Source organism: Rhinopithecus bieti, unplaced genomic scaffold, assembly GCF_001698545.2.
Source record: "Rhinopithecus bieti isolate Rb0 unplaced genomic scaffold, ASM169854v2 scaffold_10656, whole genome shotgun sequence".
Taxonomy (NCBI): domain Eukaryota; kingdom Metazoa; phylum Chordata; class Mammalia; order Primates; family Cercopithecidae; genus Rhinopithecus; species Rhinopithecus bieti.
This window is the reverse complement of record NW_016806449.1, coordinates 179,914-205,901: the sequence shown is the minus strand read 5'-3', so window position 1 is coordinate 205,901 and position 25,988 is coordinate 179,914. Positions and strand designations below refer to the sequence as shown.

Below are 25,988 nucleotides of genomic sequence, written 5' to 3'. Positions count from 1 at the left end.
GTACCAACCCAGTCACTATTCCTGAGTTCCTTGTACCTTCCAAAGCACCTGGTGCAAGCTAATCAACACATAAGGTCTCCTAAGCTCCTGAGGAATCTGTGTCTGTGTTTCTATCTCCCTGCATAACCTTAAGGATACCTTGTGCCCTCTCTAGGTTTCATCTACAAAATATAGTGGTTGAACAGAAAACCTAGTTCTGATGTTGTATAATTTTAAAAGTAACATCCAACATCTCTTTTAGATGCTTAATTAGAATTGACAGCAGGTAGCACCAGGTATACCTCCCAAGAGAGATACTAAGAGCAAAGAGCTCCTCAAATGTGTTGCCCCGGCAACTAGCACACACCTGTTATAGCTCTGATGGGCTGTTCACACGACTAGCTCCTCTACTAGTATATGGAGCCACATGAGGGCAGGAAAAGGATCTGATTCACCATTTTATTCCCAGTATCTTGCACAATGCCTGGCATATAGTGTGTGTGCATATATATAGATATATATATATATATGCATATATATATTTCGAGACAGAGTCTCACTCTGTCGCCCAGGTTGGAGTGCAGTGGCTCGATCTCAGCTCACTGCAACCTCCACCTCCCGCGTTCAAGTGATTCTCCTGCCTCAGCCTCCTGAGTAGCTGGAATTACAGGCACCTGCCACCACATCCAACTAATTTTTTTTTTTTTTTTTTTTTTTTTTTTTAGTAGAGATGGGCTTTTACCATGTTGGCCAGGCTGGTCTCGAACTCCTGACCTCAGTGATCCACCTACTTCGGTCTCCCAAAGTGCCAGGATTACAGACATAAGCCACCGCGCCTGGCCATAGTATATCTTTTAAAAATATGTTAGTAGAATAAATGAATGAACAGGAGGGATGGAACTAGATAGGTTAGTTCTGTATGGTATCAATCTAGACTGACATTCCTAAGGCAATATTTGGGCCACTTGCTCCCACAGTAGGCAAGAACTATGGGAAAACTAGGATAGATTATTTTAAATCAAGACTGGCCTGTAAAAACCAGGATGTGAGATCTCGGTGGCTACGGGAGCCCAGAGGGAAAAATCCACAGATATCCACAGGCCTGGGATTCAATGCCATCCACACAGTAACACACCAAGGACCCGATTCCAGAGACCAGCTTTGGGTGGAGGTGAGCAAATAGCTACTGTGTGACATGTACGTTAGTTTTCACACTTTTTAATAAAACATCTAATTTCTTCCTTATGATTGACTTACGAAGTATGTTTCAGAAAGGAAGAAATTAATCTTTAGAGAGATTCAATAACCCATCCAAGGTCATATAGCTGAGAAGCACAGGATAAGGGATCAGGATTTGTGCCAGGTTCCAAGGTCTATGCTTCTTCCACAGTCCTGAAAGGGCAAGGTGGAGGAGGGGACCAAGGAAAGGGGCAGCCCTGAGGATGGGTATCCCTGGCCAGCCTGGTGGGACAGCCCATGGATATTGGGCTCTGGGCTAAAGAATTAATTTTGGTGGCCAAAGTGCCTTCTGGCGTCCACTCTGACATAAGGGTAGGGGCCACCTGAGTTCCTCAGAGCCTTCCTCACTGCATCACGAACACGGGTGCTCTGACGTGCTTCAGCTGACGTCGGTGTCTGGTGTGACAGATGCTGGGGCTGTTGGCGGGGGAGGGGGCGGACCCTGCTGCCGCCCAAACCTCTAGCGGGTAGCGCAACCCCCCAAAGCCGTCCCCACCCGCCCCTCCGCGATCTGCTGGCGCAGAGAACCGCGGGTGGAGCCCAGCACGTGGGTCCGCAGGCCGGAGGGCGGGGACAGAGCGGCGCCGGACTACAAGTCCCACAATGCCCCGGGCCGCGGCGGCGAGGAAGGAGGGGTGCTTCAGGTGCCTGCGACCTCCGCGCCTCCCGCCCGGAAGTGCCCGAGGGGCCGCGATGGAGCTGGGGCAGCCGGACGGTGAGTCCCCGCGCCGTGACCGCGCCCACCCCGCCGCCCAGGACCCCGGCCGGGCACCACCAGCCCTGTTCTGCCCGGGATCGCCGTGCCCTCCTGCGGCTCCGGGGGGCGGGAGAGGTGATGAGGGGTGGGGGTAGGGAACGTGAAGTCTCGGATTCCGGGCGGGATCTGGGGTCTGGCAGCCCGCGGGGCTTGGAGACACTTCCAGAGAAGGCGTGGAGTTGGGCCTCCGCGGAGTGGGGTTGAGGGGACGGAGCTGGGTGGGTGGTGACGCTCGGAGGCTCCAGATTGCCCAGGGGCGGAGTTTGACGTTTGCTGTGGGGGAAGCCTGGGAAGCAGTCCTGTGTCGCGGGTGGGGTTTAGGTGAACCGTAACGCGGGGGGCGGGGGGTGAGGGCACAGAGTCTCTACCCCCACCTCGGAGAAACTTTAGCAACGGAGTAGATGAACATGGGGTGAAGTCGGTGAAGGAGTAGACACACTGGGGTGAAGTGGGCAGGAGAACAGATACGCTTGGGGGTGAAGTTTGGCTGGGGTGAAGTTTAGGGGAGGCGTTGCTTAGGCCCTTACCTTGGGATAGGGTTTGGGTGAGTTGGGAGCTGGTTGAAGACCTCGAGCTCAGATGACAGAAAGTTAGGACTTGGGATTCGGCGATGGGAAGGGGCACCTGGAGGCAAGTTTGGGGCGACTGGGAGGCAAAGCAGCCCGTACCCTGGGGTGGGTGAGGGAACCGAGGCTGAGGACGGTGGGAGCATCGCGGTGGGGTGGGGGCAGGACCCTGTGGAGGTTCCAGGGCTCCTGGTCAGAGGGCCCGCGCCTTACGGGCTCTTTGTGCCTCTCCAGCTCGGTAGCGCGGCGGGCAAGGCAGGCGCCATGACCCTGATTGAAGGGGTGGGTGATGAGGTGACCGTCCTTTTCTCGGTGCTTGCCTGCCTTCTGGTGCTGGCCCTCGCCTGGGTCTCAACGCACACCGCTGAGGGCGGGGACCCACTGCCCCAGCCGTCAGGGACCCCAACGCCATCCCAGCCCAGCGCAGCCATGGCAGCTACTGACAGCATGAGAGCGGAGGTCCCAGGGGCAGAGACCCCCAGCCTGAGACACAGAGGTCAAGCTGCACAGCCAGAGCCCAGCACGGGGGTCACAGCAACACCACCAGCCCCGGACTCCCCGCAGGAGCCCCTCGTGCTACGGCTGAAATTCCTCAATGATTCAGAGCAGGTGGCCAGGGCCTGGCCCCACGACACCATTGGCTCCTTGAAAAGGTAAGTAGGTCAAGAGGCAGGAGCAATGCTAAAGACAGGGGTGGGGGGAGTGGTCACAGAAGGCCCCGGAGAGACCTAAGACCCAGCCCTCCTTTATAGTGGAGGCACTGAGCGCCCCAGATCACAACTGCACTTGTTCCCTTGGCAGACTGCCCCTCCCAGGCCAGGGCCCGTGTGTTGTAGAGGGCAGGGGGAGGGTGGGATTGTTGTTCCGGGGCCAGGGACTAGGATTGCCTGAGGCCTGCTCTCTTACCCAGGTCCCTCTCTCCTCAGGACCCAGTTTCCTGGCCGGGAACAGCAGGTGCGACTCATCTACCAAGGGCAGCTGCTAGGCGACGACACCCAGACCCTGGGCAGCCTTCACCTCCCTCCCAACTGCGTTCTCCACTGCCACGTGTCCACGAGGGTCGGCCCCCCAAATCCCCCCTGCCCGCCGGGGTCCGAGCCCGGCCCCTCCGGGCTGGAAATCGGCAGCCTGCTGCTGCCCCTGCTGCTCCTGCTGCTGCTGCTGCTGTGGTACTGCCAGATCCAGTACCGGCCCTTCTTTCCCCTGACCGCCACTCTGGGCCTGGCCGGCTTCACCCTGCTCCTCAGTCTCCTGGCCTTTGCCATGTACCGCCCGTAGTGCCTCCGCGGGCGTTTGGCAGCGTCGCCGGCCCCTCTGGACCTTGCTCCCCGCGCCGCAGCGGGAGCTGCTGCCTGCCCAGGCCCGTCTCTCCGGCCTGCCTCTTCCCGCTGCCCTGGAGCCCAGCCCTGCGCCGCAGAAGACTCCAGGGGCTGGCAGAGGCCCCGCCCTGCGACCACCGGGGCTCGGTGCCACCTCCCGGGGCTGCTGGCCCTCAGTCCGTACTGGGAGTGGGCTCCTCGGGGTCGGGCATCTGCTGTCGCTGCCTCGGCCCCGCCCCCGTGGCCCGTCTTAGCGTTCTGCCGGAGGACCCAGCCGCCTCCAATCCCTGACAGCTCCTTGGGCTGAGTTGGGGACGCCAGGACGGTGGGAGGCAGGTGAAGGGGAGGGGCATAGGAGTTCCCCGGAACCTGTGCAGATTAAAGTAACTGTGAAGTTTTCACTCTTGCAGTGTGTCTGAGTGTGTGCGGGATGGCGGGCGGGGAGTCCTCACCCCTTGGGAGAGAAGGGCACGGACTGCGCCCTCGGCTCTGGCCCACCGCTTTCCCTTCTCCCCCGCGTTCTGCTCTGGCTTTGGCGCCGGCCTCCGGGGCCCCGCCCCCGGTGCCGCGCGCGCACTTCCCGCGGGCGGGGCTCACGGCTCCCTGGCTCGCAGTGCCTGCCGGGAGCCACGTCTCCGCTGGTCGATAGCTGTTTCGGGATTGGTGTCCGGGCGGCTATCTGGGGGCTGCTGGGAAGATGGCGGACTCGGTGGCCAGCCGATGAGGAGGCCTCGGGGGGAACCCGGCCCCCGGGCCCCGAGACCGACTGAGGGAGCGACCTGCGCAGGGCTCGGGGAGTCATGTAGGGGTGGCGCCTGCGGGGAGGGCTGTGGGAGGGCAGCGGGAGCTGGTGTTAGCGGCAGCGGCCACGGTCTCCTGGCGTCCCTGGGCCGGGGTGGGTGTGGGGGCCCCCGACTTCGCCGACCCCACTCCATCGCAAAGCGGTGCACTCGGGCTCCACGCACGCCCTGCGAGGTGGGCGCTGCGTTTTCATTTCACGGGTGAGGAGACTTAGACGAAGCCACTTGTCCAAGGTCACGCCGCTGGTGAGTGGGAGCGCCCAGCATGGAACCCAGCGCCGTCCATCCGCGGAGCCCGCGTTCCACCCTCTGTGCCGCCGCCGCCTCCTGCGGGAGAGGGAGGTGGTCGGGAGAGTGCACGCCGGGGCCGCCTGGGCTCCAGACTGGGCGCGACCACTAACCCGGTTAATGACCTCGGGCTTAACCCCTTCGCTGCTCTGGGCCTGCGTTTCTTCACCGGTGAAATGAGGTAATGCCAGCCCTGCCTACTTTTCATGGGCGTGTAAGGAGCATCAGAGATGGTGCATGTGGAATTGCTTTGCAAGTAGTGCGCTGAGCGCACTGAGGATTATGATTGCTGTTTCAAAGGCGTGGAAGGAGGCAGAGGGGCGGGGCGGGGTGGGGAAGAGGCCCAGAGCAGGCACAAAGGGTTGCTCTGACCACAGGCCCCCTAAATGAGGAGTGAGGTAAGGAGTAGGTAGCAGGTCTTTCTCCCCTTTGGAGAAAACCTCACCCCCTTTTTTGGGCTGCCCCTCAGGGTCTCCATCACCCAACTCCATGCTTCGAGTCCTGCTCTCTGCTCAGACCTCCCCTGCTCGGCTGTCTGGCCTGCTACTGATCCCTCCAGTACAGCCCTGCTGTTTGGGGCCCAGCAAATGGGCGGACCGGCCTCTTGGAGGAGGCCCCAGTGCAGGTCCTGTGCAAGGACTGCAGCGGCTTCTGGAACAGGCAAAGAACCCTGGGGAGCTGCTGCGCTGGCTGGGCCAGAACCCCACCAAAGTGCGCGCCCACCACTACTCGGTGGCGCTTTGTCGTCTGGGCCAGCTCTTGGGGTCTCGGCCACGGCCCCCTCCTGTGGAGCAGGCCACACTGCAGGACTTGAGTCAGCTCATCATCCGAAACTGCCCCTCCTTTGACATTCACACCATCCACGTGTGTCTGCACCTTGCAGTCTTACTTGGTGAGGAGGGGCTTGAGGTGGGCGCCTGGGGGGCTGGGTGTTATTGAAGAATAGGGAGAACAGTAGAGGACAACGGACAGAGACCCAGCCTCTCAGGCGTTTGCCCAGGAATGGTTGCTCCTGCTCCCGTCCTGTGTCTGGCAGACATCATGAGACGAATGCACTCCTTCCAGCCTCGCTAGGGTGCCACCTCAGATTCCTGCTAATAGAGTGCCCTAGGAAGCCACCATAATTTGTCACAATTGGTACAAGACGAAAGCCTATTTGCCATCTTTGTATGTACTCCCCACAGACCGTTTTCATACCTCATAGCCACATGATACTTTACATTTCTCTAGTGTTTGCACTTAAACTCTAGCACACCTGCTTGCTCAGGAAACAGGAGAAAGGTGGGGAATTCAAGTAACCTCATGATTGGAACAGCAGCACAGCTCTGTTACCAGGCTGCCTTTTACCTCTCCCCCTCAGGCTTTCCGTCTGATGGTCCCCTGGTGCGTGCCCTGGAACAGGAGCGAAGGCTCCGCCTCCCTCCGAAGCCACCTCCCCCTTTGCAGCCCCTTCTCCGAGGTGGGCAAAGGTTGGAAGCTGCTCTAAGCTGTCCCCGTTTTCTGCGGTATCCACGGCAGCATCTGATCAGCAGCCTGGCAGGTGCTGGAGGGGGTTAAAGTCAGATGGGGTTGGGAGGTTGACAGGAGGAGAAAGGTGGTCTCAGTTGGCTGGGCTGAGGTGGAATTGAGCCAGCTGGAGGCCCAGCCAAGGCCCAGCGTGACAGGCTGTTCTTCACAGAGGCAAGGCCAGAGGAACTGACTCCCCATGTGATGGTGCTCCTGGCCCAGCACCTGGCCCGGCACCGGTTGCGGGAGCCCCAGCTTCTGGAAGCCATTGCCCACTTCCTGGTGGTTCAGGAAACCCAGCTCAGCAGCAAGGTGGGCTTGCCACCCACCCTCCAGTGCATCTCTCAGTCATTCTCAGGGACCTTGTCAGGCCCAGCACCCTGTGCAGCTCAGCTATCCTTTTCCTGAAGCAGACACACCCTCTCTGTCCCCTGGGACATCTTTTCCTACACCCGCTCTGTGACTTGCCCACCTCCTGTCACCAGCATGCATTCCTGGAACTCTGCAGTTTCCCAAAGCACTCTTAGCACCATCCTAGCTCCACCCATCCTTCTCCTTGAAGTCTTCAGGGCCAGACCCCACAGTGATGTCCCCTCCGCCTGTCTGGTGATTAGTCACGTGCAGCTTGTGACTGCTTTGCTGTTGAACTGTGAGGCTGTAGGGACTGTCCTGTCTTTACAGCAGTGTTACAAACTTGAGGGCTAAGCCTCTCTAAGGCTTAGCTTGTAAAAAATGACTGCAGAAATACTTCACACTGGGTAATGAACTGCTCTTCCTCCACAGGTGGTACAGAAGTTGGTTCTGCCCTTTGGGCGGCTGAACTACCTGCCCCTGGAACAGCAATTTATGCCCTGCCTTGAGAGGATCCTGGCTCGGGAAGCAGGGGTGGCACCCCTGGCTACAGTCAACATCTTGATGTCACTGTGCCAACTGCGGTGCCTGCCCTTCAGAGCCCTGCACTTTGTTTTTTCCCCTGGCTTCATCAACTACATCAGTGGTACGCAGCCAGGATGGCCGGCTGGGCCCCTGAGGGCTGGAGAGGCAGGGGAACAGGGTGGCCTGCAGCCCGGAGCCCCAGTCCCCGCCTCCCCACAGGCACCCCTCATGCTCTGATTGTGCGTCGCTACCTCTCCCTGCTGGACACGGCCGTGGAGCTGGAGCTCCCAGGATACCGGGGTCCCCGCCTTCCCCGAAGGCAGCAAGTGCCCATCTTTCCCCAGCCTCTCATCACCGACCGTGCCCGCTGCAAGTACAGGTGGATGGGGCAGCCTGGGGTAAGGGGAGGGGCCAGCCTGGGAGCAGCAGAGTGGAAAAGCCAGAGGGACCATGAAGCCAAAGCTAAGGAGCTCTCAGCCACCATAAAACTGGGCCCCGAAGCAGGAGAGGGCTTTACCCAGGGTGGTGGCACTAGACTGGGACAGAGTAGGATGAGGTACCGGGCCCTTCCTGCTACTGGTGTCGTTTCTCCTCAGTCACAAGGACATAGTAGCTGAGGGGTTGCGCCAGCTGCTGGGGGAGGAGAAATACCGCCAGGACCTGACTGTGCCTCCAGGCTACTGCACAGGTGAGCGAGGGGCAGGTGGCAGGCCCATGGAGACAAAGCTCTGGCTAAGGCCTCCAACCCTGCTCCCCCTCCAGACTTCCTGCTGTGTGTCGGCAGCTCTGGTGCTGTGCTTCCCGTGAGGACCCAGGACCCCTTCCTGCCATACCCACCAAGGTCCTGCCTACAGGGCCAGGCTGCCTCTAGCCCCACTACTCGAGACCCTGCTCAGAGGTAATGGAGGCAGGGTGGGGGAGCTCTGGCCACCTTGCCCGCCATGCCCTGAGCCACATCCCTCCCCCTGCAGGGTGGTGCTGGTGTTGCGGGAACGCTGGCATTTCTGCCGGGACGGCAGGGTGCTGCTGGGCTCAAGGGCCCTGAGGGAGCGGCACTTGGGCCTGATGGGCTACCAGCTCCTGCCGGTGAGTGGCCCTGGCCTTCCCTGTGGCGCATCCTTACTCCCGGCCTACGGGTAACCTGCTGCCGTCTCCTCTCCCCACAGCTACCCTTCGAGGAACTGGAGTCCCAGAGAGGCCTGCCCCAGCTCAAGAGCTACCTGAGGCAGAAGCTCCAGGCCCTGGGCCTGCGCTGGGGGCCTGAAGGGGGCTGAAGGGATGATGTGGGGTTCAGGATGGCCCCCCCATGGGGGGTGGATGATTTGCACTTTGGTTCCCTATGTTTTGATTTCTCATTAAAGTTCCTTTCCTTCCCCATTGTGAATCTCAGTTTTGGGATGGGGAGCAGAGCTGGGTCTCCCGCCTCTTTCCCATTCATGCCCCCCATACAAAGACAAAAGGCCAGAGATAGGTGGGGGCCAAAGCACTTTACTGCAGGGGCAGTGGGGGAGGAGGGGACATTAAATTATTCACTTAAATAAAAAGGAGGGAGGGGCATGGGAGGGGGACCCCATCCCACCAGGCTGTCCCCTCGTCCATCAGTCCCTCGGCTCTCCCTCGGCGGCAGCTACACAGGCATGGGCATCTCATTGTACTCGTCCACACCCTCCCGCTCATCAAACACCGGCTCTGCCTCGTTAGCATCCAGCTGTGGGGTGGGGGGGTGGTCAAGAAGGGAAGTAGGGGGCGGGGGGCCTTTCCAGATCCACAGGGAGGCAAGAGGGACTGGGGGAGGCAGGCGGGAGGGCTTACACATTTCATCTCTCGCTCGGTGAAGATTCGGGTGAGCACCACCATGCGGAGCGGCACTGTGAGGATGAGGATGAAGGGGAAGGCCAGGGAGGCAGCTGTGGACATGACGGCCCAGAGCAGGGCCAGGCAGAGCAGCTGCAGGGCCGTGAACAGGTGCATACGGAGGGTCCGGACCTGGGGGGTGGAGACAGATGAGCCCAGGTTCCTCCCCAGCCTGCTGCTGGGAAGAGCCTCTCCCCTCTTCGGAGTCGGGGATGGAAGAACATTCCTAGGTGCCACAGAGCCGGGTTGGTACAGAGAGGAGGTGGGGGCTGGCTGAAGTGGGCAGATGGGAGGGGCAGCTGGAGAATGACCCAAGTAGACCAGGATGGCCAGAGGCACACCCCTTCCAGTGGGGAGCTGGGGGGGCTTACCTTCTTGACGTAAGTGACATCTGGGTGGTGTTTGGGTGGCATGAGCAGCAGATGCAGCCGTTCATAGAACTGGATCCCATTAAGGGAGGTGACTCCCATGTACAGGAAAATTCCAAAGAGCACAGCCAGGGGGATCTGCCGGAGCAGATCCCCGATAACTATGGAGAGGCCTATGGGAGGCGCAGGATAAATTAGTTGGCCACGGGGTCCCCTGGACCCACTGGCCCTGGGGAATCCACTGGGAAGGGAAGGGCAAGAGGCAACGTACCCACAAGCAGGGCAACCAGCAGCCCCGTCACCCGTTGTTCCTTGACCTCCTGAATCTTGGGCTTGTCCCCAGGTGCCACAGCCTTGCTCATGACAGTGAGCGCGTTGGCGTGAGTGACGGAGCGGACAGTGGCAGCAGCCAACCAGGGCAGGCCAAAGAGGGCACAGATGCCACCCATGGCCACAATGAGCAGCAGGTCCAGGTGGAAGCCAGAGCCCTTCTGCAGCATGCGCTCCTTCTTGGAGATGATGAGCCTGAGAGAGGGAGGGGTGCTACTAAGGCCCAGGCTGGACTCAACTCCACAGACCACAGGGTCTTTCCAGAATGCCCAGCCAGTCCCTCCATCTGGCTTTGGAACCTGGTGGTCCCTGTCCATTCCGTCAGGATTCAAATTCCATTATAGAGCAAAACCTCGGCCCCCAGCCCTTATCCTCCACAACAGCTCCCAGCTAGCACTGCCAGGCTGGCCTGCCCCTCCACGTGCTGTTCCTGTCCCAGCAAACATCTGGGGGTTTTTCTGCTGTCTACAGATTAAACTGTGGCCATCTAGGCATCCAAGGTTCCCTGAGGTCCCTGGGATTGCCTAGTGTGGCTGGAGGTTCCATGCTGAGTTCCCCAGCCTGGCCTGGGGCTCTGGCCTCCCATATCCCTTCGGCCAGGACCACTCACGTGGTGATCTGTGTCTCCATGAAAATGAGGATGAAGACCAGGATGGCAGGCAGCAGGCTGGCAACCATCATCCACACCGGGAAGGGGCTCTTCTCCCCCAGAGGGTTGATGACCCAGCCCCTCTTTTCTGGGGCAGTCACCGAGAATCCACTGGGAACACTCAGCTTCTGCAGGGCAGACACAGTGTAGGGACAAGGGTTAAGGTAATGTGGAGGGCATGCCATGGAAAGGGGTTGGCATCTTAAGGACAGGCTTAAGCTTAAGGACAGGCTGGGTTTGGAGGCTGGAGGGGAACACCTAGACCCAGGGCGGTGGAGGCAGCAGCCGTTGCCTTCTGCGGGCAGTGCCTTACCTGGGTATAGGTGTCCTCAATACTGTAATCCACAAGCACCATGATGAGGATGGCGATGGGCACCCCAAAGTCCCCAATCACCCGCCGGATCTGAGTGGGCAGGCACACCGCTCAGAGGCCTGCCACCACAGCCATTGACTTCCTGCCACCCCCCTTCCTGCCCCGACCCCCTCTTGGCCTTTAAGCCCACGCACCCGGCCAGGAAAGAACCGGCTGTTCTTGAATTTGCGCAGGAAGAAGGCGATGAAGAAGGTGCCGGCCATGAGCACCAGTGACAGCAGGGCCGTGTTGGGCTGGCCCCGGGGCTTCCCCTGCCCAGACTGCCCAGCCAAGCTCCTGTTGCCCGGCCCCAGCGTGGGTCTTGCCCCGGCCCATGTCATGTTCTCACCGCCGTCCACCTCTGAGCTGTTGGAGGCTGAGCAGCCATGCAGGGGGTGCTCCTGGAAGATCTGGGGAGAGGAGGCCACATGACCTCCATCAGCTGGACTGCAGAAAAGATTCCTGGGGCTCAGTGAGTGTCAGGTGGAAGGGGTGGGGCAGGGGAAAGGCTGGCCTGCTTTCAAAGAGCTTGTCTTGTTGAATTAAGACAATGACCTAGAGAACCAGCTGTGAGCACAGGGCAGTGTGGGACAGAAAAGACCGAGCGGCTGGTTTAAGTCAGGAAGGCAGCTGGTGAGTGGCACCAGCCAGGCTCAGAGAGGATCCGGGGGCCTAAAGGAGGAGGACATGAGCACAGAGGACCACAGAGTGGTCTCTTACACACATCTGATGCCCAGACTGACTGTCACCTCTGGAGTCTTTCCCCTTTCTACACTCCTGGATTGTTTGACATTTTAACAAACGCATGTACCTTTGTTATTAAAAGTGTGAGTTTTAAAAGCAAATTAAAAATAATATATGTTTTAAAATAAAAAAACAGGCTGGGTGCAGTGGCTCACGCCTGTAATTCTAGCACTTTGGGAGGCCGAGGCAGGCAGATCACTTGAGGTCAGGAGTTCGAAACCAGCCTTCCCTGTCTCTGCTAAAAATACAAAAATTAGCTGGGCGTGGTGGGCACCTGTAATTCCAGCTACTCAAGAGGCTGAGGCAGAGGCAGAGGCAGAAGAATCGCTTAAACCCGGGAGGCCAAAGTTGCAGTGAGGCAAGGTCACACCACTGCATTCCAGCCTGGGCAACAGAGCAAGACTCTGTCTCAAAAAAAACAAATAAACAAATAAATAAAATAAAAAAGATGGACTGGGCCTGGTGACTCATGCCTATAACCCCAACACTTTGGGAGGCCAAGGCAGGAGGATCGCTTGAGGCCAGGAGTTCCAGACAAGCCTGGGCAATCTAGGCAGGCCTCTTCAAAAAATTTAAAAATTAGGCATGGGGCCCACCTGTAGTCCCAGCTATTAGAGAGGCTTAGGCAGAAGGAACACTTGAGCTCAGGAGTTTGAAGTAATAGTGAGCTCTAATGGTGCCACTGTGCCATTAAATATACAAGTTTTTAAAAAATAAAAGTATGAGTTTTTGGCTGGGCACAGTGGCTCACATCTGTAATCCCAGCACTTTGGGAGGCCGAGGCGGGCAGATCACTTGAGGCCAGAAGTTCAAGACCAGTCTGGCCAACACGGTAAAACCCCATCTCTACTAAAAAAATACAAAAAATTTAGCTGGGCATGCTGGCATGTGCCTGTAATCCCAACTACTTGGCAGGCTGAGGCAGAAGAGCCACTTTAACCCAGGAGGCAGAGGTTGCAGTGAGCAGAGATCGCGCCAAAACTGCACCCCAGCCTGGGTGACAAAGCAACACTGTCTCAAAAAAAAAAAAAAAAAAAAAAGAGTTTTTGAAAGATTTATCTGTCTGGTTCGAGTTGCTGTTTGAAAATAAGTCAAGGTCGGGCGTGGTGGCTCAATCCTGTGATCCCAGCACTTTGGGAGGCTGAGATGGGTGGACCACCTGAGGTCAGGACTTCAAGATAAGCCTGGCCAATATGGTGAAACCCGTCTCTACTGAAAATACAAAAATTAGCCGGGTATAGCGGTGCAAACCTATAATCCCAGCTACTCAGGAGGCTGAGGCAGGAAAATCGCTTGAATCCAGGAGGCAGAAGTTGCAGTGAGTCAAGGTCACGCCACTGCACTCCAGCCTGGGCAACAGAGTAAGACTGTCTCAAAATAATTAATTGACTAAAAAATTAATCTGAGGCCCTGGTGTGTGTGTTGGCAACAAGCCCCAGGAATGCTCCAGCCTGGCCTTCAATCCAGAGGATGGGACCAAGAGACTCCCTCCAGCCCTGAGACCTCGGCCCTCCTGGCCCAGCTCTCGGCAGGGGCCTGCCCACCTTCACCAGCTTGTAGAAGGTCTCATAGATGAAGATGAGTGAGATCAAGAAGGCGAAGATCTCCTGGGTGAAGCGGGAGACGAAGCGGACCAGGAAGCTCCCCTCCAGGGCCACCATGAGCAGGGCCAGGAGCACCAGCCAGAAGCCGATCCACACGCGGCCCACCAGGTACTCCAGGTGGTTGCTGCTACAGAACTAGAGGTGGGGGCAGTCAGGTCCCGCGCTCTGGGTGGGGATGCTGTGGGGAGGTGTCTAGGGCAGAGGAGGGGTGGCTGGAGACGGGCGGGAAGAGCCCTTACCGAGAAGAAGGCCTCTTCAAAGACCAGCAAGGGCCCCGAGAAGCCGATCACCAACAGGGGCTGGGCACCCAGCAGGCAGAAGACCACACCCTGGAGCGCTGTGGACATAATCAGCTCCGACACCCCTATCAGGTCCTGTGTCTTCTCTCCTAGGGATGCAGGAACCAGCTCAGGGGCTGGTGGCCAGGCCCTGGGCAGTCCGCCCCACCCTCTACCCGAAGGCTCTCCTCACCCAGCAGCCCCCCAAAGGTGATGGCAGGAGACAGGGCGGCAAAGTAGATGAAGATGACGGCAGCCAGGCACTGAGGGTCAAGTGCATCTCGGAAGTCACTCAGGTAGTGGGGATAGCGGCGCCGCACATCTCGGATCAGCCCACCAAAGGGCCGCCCCGTCCGCCGAAGGGGATCGTCTTCAGCTGCCCCTGCCGCCTCTACCATCTGCAGGAGCGCTGCAACCCAGGCCTCCGTCAGGGCGCCCCAGCCCCTCCTGCCCACCTCACCCCCTTGAGGCAGCCCCGACCCCAGCCCGCCCTGGCCGTACCCTTATCTTGGGCAGATTTGGGCTCCAGCCCGGCCCCTGTGGGCAGCAGCCGGCCCTGCTCCTCTCGCTTCTTGAGCATCTGGCGCTGGAAGTGGGCCACGGAGCGCAGCAGCTCCTCGCCCTGCACTTCTGAGGGCGGCAGCACCACGCTGCAGTCGAGGAAAGCGTTGATGGCCGTCAGCAGGTCGTCCCGCTCGTCAGCCAGGTAGGCTGCCTCGTGGAATTGCTGCCAAAGCACGATGGGGATTGGGGAGGGCTCAAAGAAGAGGGCTGAGGGCCTGGAGCTGGGGGTGGGCAAGGCCGGTGGGTGGGGGGCAGTCGTGGGGATCAAGACTGGCCAAGGGTGGGCTCCAGGAAGCAGGGCCCAGAGGAGGAGGGTAGCTGACCTTGTCTGACATGAGGGTGGAGATGGAGCGGCCGATCTCGTGGTAGTCCATGTTGGCGCTGCTTGGGCCCAGCAGCAGGAAGAGGAAACGCACGGGCACCGGCACTTCCAACACTGCGTCCAACTCCACGGCCTCCCGGAGCCGCACAAAGGCCATGGTGGGGCGGGAGAGGAATTCCACACAGCCTAGGGGCATGGGACCATCGTGGGCAAGAGCAGAGCAGCAGGACCGCCTTCCAGTCCCTCGCCCAGGGGTGGCACCGAGGCAGGGCCAGGGAGACTACAGGACCCTGCCTCAAGGCCTGGCTGCCAAGGCCCCCACATGTGACCTGCCCCACATACCCACAAGGACCACCGTGGCCTCAGCATTCTCAGGGATCTTCTCCAGCAGCTTCAGCTCGTGCTTGGACTTGGAGCGGGTGATGCCAGCTGGTGGTGCTGGAGGCGGCAGCTCGCGCTGGGGGACACAGAACAGAGCTCAGCCCAGCCAGGCCCCTCTCACTCTGAGTCCACACCTGGGCTTCCTCAGTCCTGCCGCCAGCCCAGGCAGGGCCGGTTCTCCCCTCACCTCTCGCTCCACCTCCAGCCGGGTCTCAGGAACACCTCCAATGAGAGGCTCGGTGACGTGGGGATCACTCTCAGCCCCCTGACCATGGTGATGCCCCAGCAGGGAGCCCAGGGAGCCAGCCGAAATGTTGCGGGGGAAGGAGAAGTCCTTCTCATCACTCGGGTGGCTGGTGGGGCAGAGGGCAGTGAGGCAAAGGAGGGTCAATGACAAGGGCCAGGGCAGGTGGGCTGGATGAAGTGTCGTCCCCAACTGGCCCACAGGGCCTCACCTGTGTTTCAGCAGCAGGGCCCGCAGCACATTGGCCCTGTCCTCGGCCTTGATCTGGTCAGAGATGACCATCTGCTCCACCACCTGGTGGGCCACTCCAGGCAGGGTCTGCTGGTCCAGATCCAAGAGCACGGCCCCTAGCATAAGACGGCACAGAGGGCCCCTCAGCCCCAGGTCGCAAAACAGTGGCAGGAGATGGGATGGCAGCAGGAGCTGGGGACAGGTGGGGCAGCCAGGTGGGTGGGTGCTGGGGCTGGAACACCAGCCTACACATGAAGGACGCGGGCTCGGGTTCTAGCTCCCTCGGGAGCCTAGGTCACATCAACCCTCTGGTTCCTCCCCTCCCCTAGACCCCCAGGAACATTACGAGGCTCCACAGAGACTACTGAACCTCAGTAACCAGAAAGGCCATCTAGGCCATGCCTGCCGGACACCCCTTCCAGGGAGCATCTGGCCTCCACAGGGATGGTCCAGGCCACCCACTCTGGTTGAACCCTCTTGGCTGTTAGAAAACTCTCCTCTAAGTGAGCCAGGTGCTGTGTCACTCTAGGGCCTAATTCTACTCTCTGATACACAACTCAGCTGGTCTGTGGCCTCATCCGTGTGGCTGTCCTGGAGCCATCTGAAGACCCCCCTCTGCCCCAAGCTTCTTGACTTCCCTGTCAGCTTCTGGACCTCCCCTCACCATTGCACACAGAAGTAACAGTCCCTTCGAAAGTTACCAGGTCATTCATCTGGCAGGGCCAACTTTCAGGAACAAAGACTAAAGAATAAACAGAACCGGCCGGGTGCCGTGGCTCACACCTGTAATCCCACTTTGGGAGGCTGAGGCGGGCAGATCACGAGGTCAGGAGATCGAGACCATCCTGGCTAACACAGTGAAACCCCATTTCTACTAAAAATGCAAAAAAATTAACCAGGCGTGGTGGCGGGACCTGTTGTCCCAGCTACTTGGGAGGCTGAGGCAGGAGAATGGTGTGAACCCAGGAAGCGGAGCTTGCAGTGAGCTGAGATAGTGCCACTGGACTCCAGCCTGGGTGACAGAGCGAGACTCCGTCTCGAAAAAAAAAAAAGAATAAACAGAACCAAAAGCTCCTAAGCAGCCAGGCTGGAGACCACAAGGCCTAGTGAGAGAGCCCTTCCACAGTGGCACTTTACCCAAAGCCCCTGAGCCTCACTCAGGGTCTATGGACTCTTCGTTGGGAAACAATTCTAAAAGCAGGTTTCTAGGTCCTCAGCTGCTTTGTTTTTTGTTTACTTTTTTTTTTTTTAATTTAATTTTAAGCCAGGCACAGTGGCTCATGCCTGTACTCCCAACATTTTGGGAGTCTGAGGCGGGTAAATCGCTTGAGCTCAGGAGTTTGAGACCAGTCTGGGCCACATGATGAAACCCCATCTCTACTAAAAATACAACAATTAGGCAGGCATGGTAGCATGTGCCTGTAGTTCCAGCTACTTGGGAGGCTGAGGCAGGAGGATCACTTGAGCCTGGGAGGTGGAGGTTGCAGTGAGCCAAGACTACACCACTGTACTCCAGCCTGAGCAACAGAGCAAGATCTTGTCTCAAAAAAAATATATATATTTAATTTTTTTCCTAAGCTGCCTCAAACCACAGAACCTCAGCTGCTTAGAAACAGGCCTTTTAACGACAACTGAGTGGTCACCCATTGTGAAGGAGCAAGCAAGCAAACACAGGACTCGGAAGTCCTGCATCTGTGGTGAGTGGTCATTTCGTCAAGTCTATACAGCTACAGATTAGATCACATTCCACAGAATCTCTAAGATGGTACCAAGGCATGCCAGGAATTTCAGAACGCTTTACATCAAAATGGCTTCTCATTTTCGCAACCAAAACACAGTTGTTATCTGAGAATATCAAGAAGCTGCTGGCTAAAAATGCAAATACGAGCTGGGTGTGACCACGCTCCCTCTGGGCTCTGGGGCTGTCACACATCATGGGGCTCAAGACAGATTTGGGGCCATTTGGGAGTGTTTCCTGGGGACTGGCCAGGCGGGAGGCGGAGGGGAGCGGGGTTACCATGGGCAAGGGTCCTGCGGAGCTCCAGGAGACTGCGGAAGGAGAGGGAGGCCACGTGGGGCTTCCCCCAGCGCTCTGTCTCCTCCTCCACGTCTTCTTCAAATTTGATCCAGCGAGCTGTCTCCCGCCACTGGGGCTCCTGGTTTTTGTCCAGCAGCAACTCATTCAGCTCCACAAACACCTCGGGGAGAGAAGAGAAGGCATTTCAGGGTACAGAGCCGGAGGCGGCCCTGGGTGGGGGTCAGAGGTGAGTGGTATCAGAGGGAGCCAAGTGACCCTGGAGAGCACGAGCACAGTGGGTGGTGCACAAGCACACCAGACCCACAGCCAGCTGAGACCCTGGACAACTGACTAACCACTGAGATGCAGCTTCCCTCATCTGTCAAATGGGAACACCACAAAGAACTGTCAGGAGGACAAAAGGGAAAAGCACATGGCACGCTACATGACTCAGAGTAAGGGCTTGAGAAATAGCCACTGTGTATGAAAGCAATGGCGGTTTGTAGGCCTTTTAACAAGTGGAATGCCTACCAGCTATTCCACTGACAGGCATTCAAGAACTGGCAAAACTAATTGCAAATGAAGGAAGAGTGGTCGCCTCTGAAAAATACTGATTGGGTGGGGCCGTGCAGGAACTTCTGGAGTGTGGGAAATGGCCAGGCAGGTATGGGCCTGCAACAGGGCACTGAGCTGGATGCTTCACACAGATGCAGCTTACTGTATGCTATTACGCCTTCATAAAATGAGGACAAAAACACAGTGCGTCAGAGTTCAGGACCAGGGCCCTTAAGATGGGCAGCATCACTAGGTAACCAAGTGACCTTGGCCAAGTCACAGCACTCTAGTTTATAGCTGACACCACCTGTTGTCATCTTCACAGGTGGCTGAGAGGATTGAACAAGTACAGAGGCAACTGGGTTTTGAAAAATGAAGTGTAGTGCTACACAGAGCCACCTTTAGCCCAAGGGGTGCCCTTTGTTCAAATCAGAAAATGGCATCTCTTTCTAAGATGGTCATGATACAGAAATCAACAATGGCTCAGATGTGAATTAAAACCACAATACTCAAATCAACGACATCCACCATGGGGAGCATAATCACAGTGCCCAAGTCAATAAGCTCTAAGACGTGTACACTGCACTCTTGTGCAGTGTACAACCTTCACAACGAAAGGTGGCATCCCTGGGCCCGGTGTGGTGGCTCACGCTTGTAATCCCAGCACTTTGGGAGGCCAAGGCAGGCGGATCCCTTGAGGCCAGGAGTTGGAGACCCGCCTGGCCAACATGGTGAAACCCCGTCTCCACTAAAAATACAAAAATCAGCTGGGTGTAGCAGGTGCCTGTAATTCCAGCTACTCTGGAGGCTGAGGCAGGAGAATCGCTTGAACCCAGGAGGCAGAGGTTGCAGTGAGTTGAGATCGCGCCACTGTACTCCAGCCTGGGTGACAGAGCGAGACTTTCTCAAACAACAACAACAAAACAAAGGTTGCAATCCTGAGGCTTGAGATTACAGCTGGTCGGAGAGGTAGGGCAGGGTCGTGGGGGGAAGCTGGATGGGAAGTTAATGGAAGACCACGAAGCAGAGCATGGTACCTCATGGGGCTTGTGGGGGGCCCGGGGTCGGGCCCGAGGTGTGGGGCCAGGCTCCCGCCCTTCTCGGCCACTCTGTGTGGAACCTTTGGCATTCTTCCGCACCAAGTGCCGCCGCACCCCAGGAACGTCCTCAAACCGGTGACCTGTGGGGGCAGAGGACCAAGGTTGGGCTCCCCCTTTCTCTCACTCCTTCGCCCACCAGTGCCAGGCTTGGCCCAGGCCCAGCACTCACTCTTCATGAGGTCTAGGTCAGCTGTGGCCAGCGTCTGGGCCTCACTCTCATCCGTGGGGACCCGAGGCAGCAGTGCCTGCTCAGCCCCGGTCATGCTCCCGATGCGCCTCCTCTCCTGAAGGTTGTAGCTGCGGTGCCCAGGCTGGGCTTTGGGCAGGGGGCGCCCCGAGGCACCCCCGTCGTCACCCCCTGCGGTGCCACTGGCCACCGCCACCGCCTCCTCCACCTGGGTTCTAGGCAGACAGAATGGCCGTGAGCCCGAGAAAGCCAGCCTCCTCCCTCACGCTCAGCACCCACACAGGGGGTAGCCAGGGAGGGGACCACATCGGACTCTGGGCCCTCCTAGCTCCCACTCCCGGGAGGCACAGGTATGGGGAGGGGGAGGATTCTGGATGCAGACTCCCAGCATCCGAGCCCCAGCTCCACCTTTTTCTAGCTGTGCAGCCCCAAACGATCACCCCAAGGCCCCTCTGAATGTCCACTGCGAATGTCAACTGCTCCTCAGCACCCAGGACTGAGGCCAGACTCTGGCAGTGCCATGAGGGGTGAGATTGTGGAAAAGTCCCAGTGCAGGGCCTGGCGCAGAAAAGGAGCTCAGGACGCTGCTTCCTGACAGTCAGCATTCATCCCCCTGCCCCTCACCCCCGGCACACCCCTAGCCATGGGACTCAGAGGTTCACAGGGGCCTATGTTTAATCAAGAGGAATAAAGTCCGTGGCACTTGGCCTTGGAGATGGCAGACAGCTTCCTGCCCTGGGAGGAGGGGTGAGCCTCAGCCTTCACAGACGCCAGCTTCTGCTCTCTCCCTTCTCTCTGCCACACTGGGTGGCCAGGGCCCTGCCACGTGGTCCTACCCGTCTCTCTCAACATCAAGATCCCCCAGAGCTCAAAGCTCGCATCCCCTCTCATGACCAGGCTTTCCTAGCCCCCACGTGCCCTAGCCCACAAATTCGACCCTTTCCTGCTGCCAGGCTTTCTCGGAAGCCCCAGCCTTCTCCTGGCCATCCTGGCGCCCCAAGGCCGCTGTAACCCGCCGCCCGCAACTGTGCCACAGTCCCAGCAGGTTATGCGCTCCCAGAGAGGACAACATGCCCTTCACTTCCCGCAGCCCTTCACGCTGCCTGGCACCCAGAAAACAACTGGTCTGTGATTGTAGTGACCTTGAGACCTAGTTCAAAGTCATTTTCTCCAGGAAGCCTTCCCCCAAATGCCAATCATCCACTGGTACTGACACTTTCCCTGAACCAGCCACTGGGTGCAGTGACAATATGCTGATGCCATCTCACATGGTAACATTTGGTTTCCAACCAGCGTGTGTTGGCAGTGCTCCAAGGAGAGGGGGGTCTCCTTTGCCTCTTGAACCCTGGGGCCTCCAGCAAGTGCTGGGAGGTCACCAGTCCAGTACCTGAGCCAGTACTGGCTACTGCTCCCGCTACACCACAGGCAGGGGTGGGAGACAGGGAGGGGTGGGAGATGGGCAGGGGTGGGAGGCAGCTTAGGCAGCACATGTTCTTTGCCAGGCTAAACCATACTTAGAACTTTAATTCACACCACCCTTAATCCCTACAGCCACCCAGTGAGAAAGGTTCTATTATGCTTGGTTTCCGATAAGGAACCTGGGGCTTGGAGAGCTTAATTAAGTTACTTGCCCAGCCAGTGAGGGCAGGGCTGGGATTTGAACCCTGGCCTGGTGATTCCAAGGCTCATGCTTTGTTCTAGCATCATCTCTAGCAGGGGAAGTGTCTGTTGGGGACACTGTTGATTGGGGTATACTTACCCAGCCTGGGCCCCTTTGGAGGCCCGAGGAGTTGCCTCCTGGTGGGGCAGTGGTGCAGGGGAAGATGGACTGGTCCTCTCTGCCTTCCGGTCAGCACTGTCATCCTCTTGGAGAAAGAACTGTAACAAGGACCCATGTGGGCAGGAGTGACCAGGACAGGGCCCTGTCAACATCCCCTAGGAGCCCGCGCCCAGCGCACCTGCACCGAGGAGGGTGTGGAGGCAGGGGATGGCTGCGTGACCGGCCGGGCCCCCTCAGCCTCGCTGGCCTCATCCTCATCTTCCTCCCCCTCCTCAATGGTGGGGGTTTCTCCAGTCGGGGAGGCTCCTGGGCGCCTTCGAGGCTTCCGTCCCGGGCCCTGGGGTGTCTTGCGGCGGCGTGCATCCGGAGGCAGGTGGGTGGACAGTGGGTGATGGATGTGGTGGGAGGACTGGCGGTGGTCTGCAGGGAGGAGGGGGACTTGGCTGCGGCAGGCACAGCGTCCCCTCCCCTGCCATCCTGCCCCCCCGGCCTCATTCCTCCCATTAGGACCCCAGCCCCTTCTTTACTGAAGAGTCAAACCTGATATCCCTGCCTCCCCCTTCCCTGTCTGCCCCCTCACACTCAAAGTCTTCCTCCCCATAGCTGCGGCCTGGCTCCTCCCCTCCGCGAGACGCGGCCTCATGTAGGATCTCCTCAAACCGCTCCACGCCCAGGGTGCGGTGAAGTTCGTCTTCCTCCTGCTCAGGGAACCCAGGTGTCCCAGGGCCCAAGCTCTCTGGCTCTGGCTGTGTGGAAGAAGGCATAGAGAAAAAACACACAGGGCTCACTGGGAATTGTACCCCAAAACCTCACCCTTCCCAGTGCCAGAGACCCAGCACCCCTCCCCTCAGCAGCTATCTCCTCTAATGCTGGTGACTCAATATCCCCCCAGCAGCTGTCCCTTAAATATAGGGACCCAGGCCAGGCACAGTGGCTCACGCCTGTAATCCCAGCACTTTGGGAGGCTGAGGTGGGTGGATTGCTGGAGGTCAGGAGTTCAAGACCAGCCTGACCAACATGGTGAAACCCCATCTCTACTAAAAACACAAAAATTAGCCAGGCGGTGGCAGGCACCTGTAATCCCAGCTACTCAGGAGGCTGAGGCAGGAGAATCACCTGAACCCGGGAGGCGGAGGTTGCAGTGAGCCAAGAACGTGCCACTGCACTCCAGCCTGGGTGACAGAGTGAGACTCCGTCTCAAAAAAACAAAAAAGGAAACAAATCTAGGGACCCAGTCCTCCCAAGCAGTCTGCCCCGTCAAATGCAGGAAGCCAGTCCCCCTACCAGTACACATCCCTTCAAACACAGGGACCCAGTGTCCCCCCAGCAGTCTGCCCCTCAGATGCAGAGACCCAGTTCCCCCAGCAGCTGTACCCTGGGTTCTGAACTACCCTCATCCCAGCCCAGCCCCCTTGGCTGTGCAGTCAGTTCAGGGCAGGTGGAAGAAATCCCGTGTGTCCAGCCCGTCTGCAGCCTGGAGGGAGGGCGTGTGAACCGGGAAGTTCACATGACAGATAGTGAAGAAACTCCCATTGGCCTGAGGACAACTACTGAGCCCAAAAAGTAACTTCTGGAGGCGCCCAAGCTGACCGCCCCAGAACCCGTCTGAGTCAAAAAAACTAGCCCCGCAGGGACAGGAATGGATGTCCTTCAGCCCCAGGAGAGCTCCCCTAGCCCCAGGTCCCCAGCCCGAGCCCTGGGCCAGCTCCCTAGCCCCACCCCTCACCCCACCCCACAGCCCCACCTGAGTCATCCTGCGGGCGCGGAGCAGCGGCCGGCACAGCCGGCAGGGAATGCGGCGCTTGCAAGAGCTCAGCACAGCTAAGTGGCAGCCGCCTGGCCAGGCAGCCTTGGTCCAGCCCCCCACCCACCCACGGTCTTAGCTCCAGGCGCCGCCAAATATTTGCTCAAGAGCTTCTGGACCTGAAGGGCATCGGGATCTCCAAGGGCGGGGGTATGCAGACCCCTCCATGGCGGTGCCAGCAGCGAGAATAAGGAAGAGCGCGGGGAGGAGGGCTGGGGCGAAGGGCGGGTCTTAGGTGCGAGGTGGGGACTGGAGCAGCTGGGACTGGCAGAACGCCGGATAAGAGGTGAGCGGGCCAGGGGGCTGGCTTCTTCCCTCTGTACGTAAGGCTCCTGACCATCTCCTGGCTCCCCCATCGCCCAGCCCCACTCCCACCAGAAGCAGCCCCGTGGGACGAGGGGGCGGGGAGAGGCGCAGAGAGCTTGCCCCCATGGGGAGAGAGGGTAGCAGACCCCTCGCACCTGAGGCCGCAGGAGGAAGTCCATGGCCGGCAGGGGTGAACCTGAGAAGGAGGGGGAGGGGACCAGCCTGCGCCCCTTCCCAGTCACGTGCCCTTCTGGGCCAGAGTGACCAATAGCGGAGCTGATTGTGGCACGGGGTTAATCATTAGACTCCTTAGGAAAATCCAGAGGGGGCCAAGTGGAGCGGTGGCCACGTGGGGGCAGCGAGGGGCGGGCCTGGGTGGCACGTGGGCAGGGGGCGTGGCCAGGCGCGGCAGGCGAGCTCCGCCCAGAACCCTCGCCCGCGTGCAGACTTGACCTGGGCCTCTAAGGCCGGCCGGCTCTGAGACGGGTTGCTGGGTGAGACCCAGGGTTCTCAAAGTTCCTCAACCGCTGAGGCTAAGCTACCTAGGTCTTCAGGTAACAGCCTCAACTCCCTCCCCAGGACTGGAAGATGTTTGATACCCCCACTACCCATTCCCCCACACGACCATCATGCAAGGTCAGGGTAGGGATGGCATCGTCCTCCCGGTCTGCACACTCACACACGCTCACACCCCTGGTTGGTGAGGACCCTCGGCCGGAGCACACAAGGCTGCCAGGGAGGGAAGGTCGGGCTGGCGACCTGGGGGCCAAACTCACCGTGCGGAAAGAATCTGCGCCCTTGGCGGGGCACCGGGGGGCGCTGCTCATGGCCGAATCTTAGCCCTTTTCGCTGTCGCTGCGGCTTTCAGGGCAACAAGGCGGAGGCATAACCTGGATGGGGGAGAGGCCGGATCACCATCGAGAGCCCTGGGAGGGCAGGAGCCACCACACGCAGGCTGCGCTGCTAGGGATCCTCCTGGACTATGAAGGGCCTCAGAGTGGCCCTTAGCGGCAGCCACAGCACAGAGAGTTATTTATAGGAAGAAAAGAGAAGAACAAGGAGACAGGAGAGGACTGAGGCGAGTGGGGCCAAAAAAGGCCGAGAGACTGAGTAGAGGGAGGAGAGAGAAGGTGGGAGAGGCCGCAAGAAAAATGAGGGAGAAAGGAGTCAAGGCCCAGGCCCGGAGAGAAAGCAACAGAGATGAGGGAGGGAGCGATAATGAGCCGGGGAAGGAGGGGAGTGAAGGCTCAGGCAGACAAGAGAGCCTCACAGGGTCAGGGCACCCACCAGAGGTGGGCCTGAAACCAGAGAGGGTGTGGTGGGGAGGGTGAGACACCCCGTGAAGCCGGGGCCGGACTGCCGAGACAGGAAGCAGACTAGAGGAAGAACTCTGGAGAGAGCCCAAGATGCCCCCGCAGGGAGGGGCGCCCCTCCCCAGTGCAGGCCGGCAGCAGTCTTCCCTCCCCCAGGTCCGTGGGGGCTGGCAGGAGGGAAGCAGGCTGGCTGGGTGGAGGGCAGGAGCTCAACTCCACTCACTCAGTGGGAGGGAGGAAGGCACAGAAGGTGGGCATGGGCTGGGCAGAGCTTTATAATGGGGGAGGGGCATGTGATGGGCTGGGAGGGGGTGGGCACCGCAACCTTGAGGTTCTGCCTCTGAGGGACGGTCTGGATCCCGCCCCTCCAGAGCCTGGAGCCAGGAAAATCTGAGTGGCAGCGCTGCCACCCTCCTGACTGTGACTGTAGGGAGTCTGGGGAGGACACTGTGTGGTGGGGGCAGAGAAGGAGCTGCAGGAGGGAGCCCAATCCCTGCAAATAGGGGCCCTATTCCTAGTGGGTCAGCACAGGGGACACCCAAGACTGGCAAAAAGTGACGGTACCGATGCTGCCAGTGTGTTGCTGGGGACTGGGGGTGCCTGACTCAGGAGTAAGACAAGTCAGTGTAGGGTCAAACAATATAGGTCGGGGGGGGTCTCACCCAGGATGGGGAGCCTGGCAACACATTCTTGGCAAGCACTCCAATTCGGCTAACCACGCTCTTCCCCTCCCCCTCAGCAGGCCTTCAGCCAGGGCGGGCGGTGTGGGTGAGAGTGAGGGCACCCAGTCTGGGAAGGGTGTGGGAAGAGTCCGCCCTGAGCACCTGCAGGCGCCCACTCCCACCTCAGGCTGTGCCCTCAACGCGCTCCTCCACACTCTTCTGCACCCCCTCCCCCGCTGTCCCAGAACACAAAGCAGCTTCTGTCCAGAGCATCGGTGCCGATAATCCGGGTAGGGGCACATTCCTGGGACCAGCCCCGACCGGCCCAGAGGATTAGCATCTCTCCCCTTGCCCAAAGGATTAGCATCTCGGACCCCCACTTGGGCATTAACCACCCCCCAAGTGAACTCGTAAATTCCACAGCTCTTCCATGTGGGACTGGCGGGGAAAACGAAGCGGGATAAAGTAGACCCTGGATTTCAGGCAGTGCCGTCTCTCACACCCAGCACAGGACTCCCCGCCTAGACAAACCGACTCCGGGAGTCAGGTCTAACTCTCCGGGCTCGTCTTTCCCATCCCCACCCAGCTGCTCCCTCTTCTGCCTGACCCCTTATCCCGACCTTAGCCGCCACCCGTGCCTTTCCTGGCTTCGCCTCCCAACCCGGAGACTGGGGATGGGGAGGCCCCGGGCAACCCCCAGTCTGGGCGCCCCGGACGGGACTGAAGGACTATGCGGGGTGGCCGGAGGGGAGGGGTGGTCTGGAGCCAGCGGGGAGTGGGAGGGCCGGAGGCTCCTCAGGGAGACTACCCACTCCTGGTGGCAGGGGGCGCGGCACCATGGCTTTAGGGAACTCTGAGAAAGGGACCCCGGAATGCCCGCCTCCGACCAGCACTCCATCCGCCCCCTCATCCTTCTCCCGAAGACCGCGGTTCCCCGCGCCCCAGTCTCCGCCCTTTCCTCCACTTCCACTCCCTCCCTGCTCGAGTCCCGAGTTCCCCCCCTCCTTCCCCCT

At 59.2% G+C, this 25,988-nt stretch overlaps 3 protein-coding genes across 11 annotated transcripts; 2 read left to right on the top strand and 1 right to left on the bottom strand.

Moving 5' to 3' along the window:
* Positions 1–1,820: 1,820 nt before the first annotated feature.
* On the top strand, positions 1,821–4,261 carry TMUB1 (transmembrane and ubiquitin like domain containing 1). Of its 3 annotated transcripts, none has more exons than XM_017876636.1 (3): positions 1,821–1,933; positions 2,776–3,194; positions 3,468–4,261. In XM_017876636.1, exons 2-3 carry the CDS (start codon positions 2,806–2,808, stop codon positions 3,817–3,819), a joined length of 741 nt encoding a protein of 246 aa, XP_017732125.1. In that variant the 5' UTR covers positions 1,821–1,933; positions 2,776–2,805; the 3' UTR covers positions 3,820–4,261. The 3 variants fall into 3 exon arrangements, with proteins under 3 accessions (XP_017732125.1, XP_017732127.1, XP_017732126.1); XM_017876638.1 differs by lacking the exon at positions 1,821–1,933 and adding an exon at positions 1,971–2,050; XM_017876637.1 differs by lacking the exon at positions 1,821–1,933 and adding an exon at positions 2,053–2,605.
* A 208-nt stretch (positions 4,262–4,469) lies between these two features.
* FASTK (Fas activated serine/threonine kinase) lies at positions 4,470–8,708 on the top strand. 3 transcript variants are annotated; one of them, XM_017876633.1, is made up of 10 exons: positions 4,470–4,662; positions 5,418–5,840; positions 6,309–6,488; positions 6,627–6,766; positions 7,238–7,451; positions 7,550–7,709; positions 7,927–8,018; positions 8,093–8,228; positions 8,302–8,416; positions 8,497–8,707. In XM_017876633.1, exons 1-10 carry the CDS (start codon positions 4,581–4,583, stop codon positions 8,602–8,604), a joined length of 1,650 nt encoding a protein of 549 aa, XP_017732122.1. In that variant the 5' UTR covers positions 4,470–4,580; the 3' UTR covers positions 8,605–8,707. The 3 variants fall into 3 exon arrangements, with proteins under 3 accessions (XP_017732122.1, XP_017732124.1, XP_017732123.1); XM_017876634.1 differs by having other exon boundaries at positions 4,551–5,129; XM_017876635.1 differs by lacking the exon at positions 8,302–8,416 and having other exon boundaries at positions 8,497–8,708.
* Positions 8,709–8,798: 90 nt separating this feature from the next.
* Positions 8,799–24,995, bottom strand: SLC4A2 (solute carrier family 4 member 2). 5 transcript variants are annotated; one of them, XM_017876619.1, is made up of 23 exons: positions 24,976–24,995; positions 23,777–23,890; positions 21,471–21,636; positions 21,069–21,310; positions 20,870–20,988; positions 19,093–19,325; positions 18,861–19,003; positions 17,269–17,449; positions 15,232–15,367; positions 14,964–15,129; positions 14,738–14,852; positions 14,397–14,581; positions 14,011–14,236; positions 13,703–13,918; positions 13,471–13,619; positions 13,172–13,366; positions 11,039–11,293; positions 10,845–10,934; positions 10,493–10,659; positions 9,824–10,077; positions 9,556–9,725; positions 9,143–9,316; positions 8,799–9,038 (listed from the first exon to the last, which is right to left on the bottom strand). In XM_017876619.1, exons 2-23 carry the CDS (start codon positions 23,825–23,827, stop codon positions 8,958–8,960), a joined length of 3,714 nt encoding a protein of 1,237 aa, XP_017732108.1. In that variant the 5' UTR covers positions 23,828–23,890; positions 24,976–24,995; the 3' UTR covers positions 8,799–8,957. The 5 variants fall into 5 exon arrangements, with proteins under 5 accessions (XP_017732108.1, XP_017732109.1, XP_017732107.1 ...); XM_017876620.1 differs by lacking the exon at positions 24,976–24,995 and adding an exon at positions 24,537–24,585; XM_017876618.1 differs by lacking the exon at positions 24,976–24,995 and adding an exon at positions 24,288–24,563.
* Between the last annotated feature and the right edge of the window lie 993 nt (positions 24,996–25,988).